Source organism: Thunnus maccoyii, chromosome 2 (genome assembly GCF_910596095.1).
Source record: "Thunnus maccoyii chromosome 2, fThuMac1.1, whole genome shotgun sequence".
In the NCBI taxonomy this organism is placed as follows: domain Eukaryota; kingdom Metazoa; phylum Chordata; class Actinopteri; order Scombriformes; family Scombridae; genus Thunnus; species Thunnus maccoyii.
The window spans coordinates 17,057,803-17,064,469 of record NC_056534.1 but is presented as its reverse complement, the minus strand read 5'-3'; the positions used below and the strand labels follow the sequence as shown (position 1 = coordinate 17,064,469).

Sequence of the window (6,667 nt, the reverse complement as noted above, 5' to 3'; positions counted from 1 at the left end):
TCTGAAGTCTAATTTGTGTCAGTCTAGGGGTCCTTGATGTGAAAAAGTTTGAGAACCACTGCTTTAAAGAACAAGGGTTGATTTAGTCATTGTCAGACAAGGGATGAATGAACAACAAAGGCAAAATCTGTAAGTGTTTGCCATTACTGTGGGATTATTTTCTCCTCAGCCGCATATTATTATAGTGCACATTCCAGAGATTGGGGGAGGAAATCCCAATAATGCAGCAGCCAAGCCTCCGGCCCGCGTTTCCATGCTGCAGGCTCCCAGCGTCCCCACCACGCCCCAAGTCATCTTTCTTTTCATGGATCACCACTGCTCTTCCAATCGCAGACATACTTCCGAACAATGTTGCCTCGGATTCTATCACCCTTAAGATTTTTCCTTGTTGGGGCTCAAAGTTACCAAAGTCTCCAGGGTGGTTGGGGTGATTTACATCATATGGATTGTAGTGGCCACCAGTAGAGTCACACCCCCGACTCAGGTCTCCATACTGATGAATATGCACTGCTCTGGGCTGTGGATCGCTCCCTCTGGGGAAGCCATTGAACCGGAGAAGGACTTTGAGCTTTCCCTGAGGATAATCCTGCTTAAACAGCACTTGACCGTACACTTTGGGCAGACCCTCAGCTAGTGAGGTGCTGGGTCTCATTTTACAGGCTGCATACAGACTGCCATTGTGCTGCGAGACCTCCGGTGGAGCCAAAGTGTCACTGTCAGCTGAGACATGTAGTTGATGGCCTGCCAACAGAACCATCACCAGTATTGTGACCCATATACTTACTGACCTGGAAGACAAAAATAATAGGACAATTTATCATATTCATAACATCATATACTTTTTTATGTAGGCTAAATAAATAATTGTACAGATGAAAGAGGTAATCAGATCCTTTACTTAAGTAAAAGTAGCAATACCAGACTTTAAAAATAATCAATAGATAGATAGATAGATAGATAGATAGATAGATAGATAGATAGATAGATAGATAGATAGATAGATACTTTATTTATCCTGAGGGAAATTCACATGTTGTAACACCACCATAATAGACAGCACCAGAGATAATAGACAACATGTAACAACACGACGTAAAGAGAAAACTAAATCTATGAAAACAAAAACAAAATTCAAGCAGCAATAACTAAAGGTGATGCTATTACTTCAAAACTGTCGATATGGGGTTAGATGACTGGATGTGCCTTGTAGCTAAGTATTAAATACCGAGACTGAGAACAGACTTGTTTCCAACTATGGACATTCCTCTGGGGTCCAGTGTGTAGAATTTAGAGGCATCTAGTGGAATGGACTTGGCAGAAATGGAATATAATATTTATAAGTATGTTTTAAATAGTGAATTATCCCATGAAAATAAGAACCCTTTACATCTACATAGGGAGCAGGTCCTCTTCCATGGAGGCGCCACGTTACACCACCATGTTTCTACAGTAGCCCAGAACGTACAAACGAAACACTGGCTGTTGAGAGGGCCTTTCGTATTTTTTGTGAGTTTCGTGGCCACCATAGGTTCTCCTGCATGCTTGGAAGGGGAGCATGGATGTATTATAATACATCCATGACCAAAAATAGCGTCTATTCAGTCCAATAAGAATTGCTTGCCTGGCGCATACACTAAAAAAGTTTCTAGCTGCTGGGTTTACTTCTGGGGGTATGCGGCCCACTGAATATGCGCAATAGTTTCTCCCACTTAGCCCATAGACTTAACATTGTGATGACGTTACAGATTTTTAAATAGCTTTTCTCAACTCAAGAAAAGTTTTACAAATATAAAACCTCCATGGATCAAAAATTCATAATAGAAAGAGTCATAATTGATTTTGTTTGCAATTCAAGGTGTCCTGTCAACAGTCGTACAGACATCTCTTTTACAGTGGTGGTCTGTGGGGAAAATGCTTTTTGGGCAGCAAGGGGATTTTTCACTGCAATACCGTGAGTGGCCACTGGGAAAAAATTGGAAGCAAGGCTGAGGTGCCGTATCCAGCTCTTATAATACATCCATAAAGGGGAGGGTGGGGGAAGGTGTATTCATTTGGTTGCAATCCGCAACATCTTTACTAGATGCCACTGAATCTTACACACTGGTCCTTTGACTGATAAACTCCAGAGGGAACTAACAGACGCGGTTATTGTGTGTAAACTTTGACTGGCCCTACCTTGATGTGTTATTATGGATCCAACTGCTTTACTCTGCCTCTGACTGGCTAGAACCTGTTGCCTTCATTGGTTGGGTTGGATTACAATATTAGGGTAAACCAATCAGAGGCAGAGTAGACCATGTTTTACCAAGAAAAGCAGTGCGATCCATAATAATGCCTGTTGGATTAGTACTTACTGGTAAATAGGAACTGATAACCCATGCCAAGATACCTGATTACATGTTTCAACTACTATGTAAAATATAACCAAAAAAACAGAGGAGTTAAACAGATTAAAGGTATAAAGGTCCTGCATTCAAAAATACACTTATGCAAAAGTACAGCAATATTGGCAACAAAGTACACTTAACATATCAAAAGTGTAGTTTAATTAAAAGTAAGTGTGTTATATTATTATATAATATATTATATTATGGGATTAATATTATAGACCTACATTATATCATGTAAGAAGATATTTAATGTTGTAGCTAGTGGAGATTAATTTTAGCTACTCTTTAGCTATATTGTTGGGTAGTTCCTTATGATGCATCATTTTATAATATTTTATAATAATATGTTTGTGTAAAATCATAATCTGCAAACTATAGCCGTTAAATAAATGTAGTGGAGTAAACATAGTGGTATAAACAAAATGGGGTATCAAAAAATGGAAATACCTAATTGAATTCCTCAAGATTAAACTTTATACAGTACTTGAGTAAATGTTCCTTCTACCACTGTGGATGCAGTTTAGTAAAAGGTATAATATTTCTCCACATGCTTTATAGTTAGGTACCTCAAAATTGCTTCAGTGATTGTATTTTATTACTTTTCAAGTATGTTGTCATCGTGTTAAAACTCACGAATGGTAAAAATTGGCCCTTATTGTGAATTATCCTTTACCAAACTACAGATAATGACAACATGCTGAGTATTTGACTTTGGCCCCAGTAATGTAACAGCTCCCTGTTCCCATCACATGCCAAACCTGATGTCGCAGTGATATCCTGCAAATACAGTGATAATCAGCAGGAACAAACGCACAGACATCACACACCGTTACATGAGCAAAGTTCACCTACCCGTATAGACGCATGGTCGCCAAAACAAATCGCAGCAAAATCTGGAAGTTTGCAGTTCTCTGTCTTGCGTCTCTCCTGCCGTTCGGTGTAAATCCTCTGACGAAGCAAAATAAATGTTTCATAAAAAGTCTTGTATAAGCGTGTCAGTGGGCGTTGCTAGCTGAGGGTGGAGCAGAGGTCTCCATACGACACCGCTGATGTCAGTTTATTTGTTTTATAGGACACTCCTGGTGGTATTTGTTGTTCTTTTGAAGCTTTTTCAGCGGGAATGCCACCACAGCCTTTTGCTCCTCTCTCAGCAACCCATAAAAGTAACATCTAAAAGGTTGTCTGTGTTAGAGAGGATGGGACATGTTACATTTTATTATGTGGTTGTAGTCAGTTTGATCCGTAATTGCAACATAAAGTTGAAATTTGTTCTTATTGTAGAGAAAAATGGAGAAACAAACGTTGTATATGTGCACTACAACTAACACTTGTTTGTTCAAAGGATCTAAGACCCAGCTAGTCGTTTTTGACATACCTCAACTCATGTTATGAATTTCTGTCATTTAGTATGGATTATGACAACAAACACACTTTTTAATAGATTTATGGATCATTAGAGAGAATAATCACTTGTATACAGATCTGTTCAGAAAACCTACTGCTAGACATACTTTACTAAGGGCTCCAATCATCCCTTGCGGTAAAAAAATAGCCTCATGTTTAGTCAGTTTTTTCAGATTACATGATTTTGATAGGAACATGAATAAAATGAAAAACAACTTTCAACAAAGAGGATACAAGAAATCTGTCCTTAATGATGCTGCCACTGAAATAAAAGACAAATCTTGGTCTGATCTCTCAAAAATAAACCAACAGTGAAATCAAATGACTGTATAATATTTACAACAGAGTATTTTAAGGGTGCAGAACAGATAAAGGAAATCATAATAAAACATTGGCAGATGCTTGAATCTGATTCTCAACTCAATGGTGTATTCAAACAACGACTTCTCATTGTATATAAAAAAGGTGAAAACCTCAGAGATCACCTAGAATAATCATATTTACCTCCTGCTCAATCAGTACCAGCCCGAGTTAGCACCTCTATCCCCGAGGGCAGCTGTCAATGTGGTTGTTGTTGTCAGTGTAATTATACTTACTGTTGTAACTTACTGTTATACTTACCAACAGTTTTAAACATCGTCACGCAGGTAAAGGAGTTATGTCATGTCAAGTCAGTCATTTATCTTATCACTTGCCCCTGTGGAAAGTCATATGTTGGAAAGATGAGCAGAACATTGAAAACTTCTGTTGCTGAACACAGAAGTATTAGATGCAAAAACATGAATTATCCAGTAGCAGCACATGTCGTTGAATGTAATCATCCTACTTCCTTTCAAAGATATATTGGTATTGAGAAGGTATCACTCCCTCCAAGAGGCAGTAATTTGGATTTTACACTTTTCAGGAGGGAACAGTATTGGATCCACCGTCTGAGAACCCTATCACCTCTTGGACTGAATATAGATGATGAAGTGTTTTCTGTAATGTACCTCTATTTATTGGGTATTTAGATTAAGTTGTTTATGATCATCTAGAGCTGAGGTTTAAATTTTTCTGTATATCTATTAGAAATCTATTCAAAATAAATGTATTTTTAACGTCTTTGAATATACTTAACCAAAGAATTGTGGTAACACTTTATAATACAGCCCGCATTTTACGGTGTGACTTCCCATCACTTACCATGTAATTTCCCGGAACTTACGATGTAACTTCCTCGTATGAATCCGGACATATAGAATACTTTCTGGTTCTTACTGGTACTTAAATGTAGGTACAGCGGAAGAAAACAAACAACGAGAAACAAGGGAATAAAAATTGGGGTTTTAAAGTGTAACTTCCCAACATTTACCATGTAACTTCCCGGAACTTATGGTGTAACTTCCTCGTATGAATCAGTATGTTACATGTGTATATGTGTACTAAAATCAAATGTTTTTGCTCATGGCAGTTATGATAATCATTTTTTATGCATGTGTGTTTGACAGGCAAGCTTCACCCACACTCAAAAGATTTATTATGTTTATGTCTTCTACTTCATTGTATGAATTTGAATAGAACAAGTCGAGAAATGGGTCTATACTTTTGAAAATTAGTTCCTAGCAGCCATGTTGGTCCAGCACTGCAGCAGCTCATAACAGGCAAATTTACCTCTCTCCAGTACACAGCTATGAAAGGCTTGTATTGTCATCCGAGGATGAAAAAATAACAATACAGTAATGTAATAATATACATAGTATATCTTTAATTACATAATAATAAGGCACGCAGGAAGTTATGAAAAATGATTTTATTCTTTGATTACACATAAACCACAACGTACCTGCTGTTCTCTCAGGCTTACTCTGTAGGTACAGACTACTTACCCCATAAGTACATGGTAACAACAGGGAGCGGGCTGGATTATTAAATTCACACTGTTCCCCAGTCCTCACTCTGTATGTACAGACTAGTTACCCTATAAATACATGGTAACAACAGGGAGTGGGTATTTATAGTATGTATAACCAACGGTGGACCATGATTATCTGATCACCGTCATATGTGTTACCAGGTTGTGGCCTATATAACATACCGGTACCTGTGTCCTACTGATACCTGCTGTCAGGTATCAGGTGTGTGTCCACACCACCCCTCAGGTCTCCCCTTTTCTCTCATGGAATAATTGGCTCTAGGTGCTTCATTCCTACAAAGGAAGGCAGAGGGAGAGAGAGGAAGAGCACTGCAGAGAGAGAGCGAGAGAGAGAACAAGAGAGCGGGAGAGAGAGAGAGAGAGAGAGAGAGAGAGAGAGAGAGAGAGAGACAGAGAAAACACTCCCACAGGCAGTGTGCAGTATTGCACCCACATGCCACACGTAACATTCATATGTAATAAGATATGTTTTTTTCAACTCATTCCATCTGTAAGGAGTTTATAAAACCTGTTTTTTTCAAGCTCAACTTGAACATGCAAGCATAGCTTAAGTCAAAGTGTCCTGTGATTTGACATTGCACTGTATTCAGAGTAGATGTAATCAGAGAGTGAGGTAATAATGGTAGATTAGCCAAGAAAGCCTTGTAGTAGTTATATTGTTATATATTGTTACATTACTGGATTATGGTCATTAATGCATTCATGCATCCAATGTTACATATTTGTGCGTGGCAAAAGTATGCGAACCTCTAGTATTATCAATTCATTTGATTAGAAGAGAAATCTGGGTTTTCACTATCAAAGTCTGAGCTTCACAACACAGGTTTTTGGAAGTGTGTCATGGTTCGAACAAAGGAGATTTCTGAGGATCTTAAAAGAAGAGTTGTTGATGCTCACCAGGCTGGAAAGGGTTACAAAACCATTTCTTAAGAGTTTGGACTCGACCAGTCGACTGAGGCAG

The 6,667-nt window shown here is 38.4% G+C and overlaps 1 protein-coding gene across 1 annotated transcript; it reads right to left on the bottom strand.

Annotated features, from left to right (window-relative positions):
• Window positions 1–3,369, bottom strand: LOC121880806 (extracellular superoxide dismutase [Cu-Zn]-like). Its single transcript, XM_042388339.1, has 2 exons — window positions 3,243–3,369; window positions 1–788 (listed from the first exon to the last, which is right to left on the bottom strand). The coding sequence occupies exons 1-2, from the start codon at window positions 3,362–3,364 to the stop codon at window positions 155–157; spliced, it is 756 nt and encodes a 251-aa protein (XP_042244273.1). The 5' UTR covers window positions 3,365–3,369; the 3' UTR covers window positions 1–154.
• Between the last annotated feature and the right edge of the window lie 3,298 nt (window positions 3,370–6,667).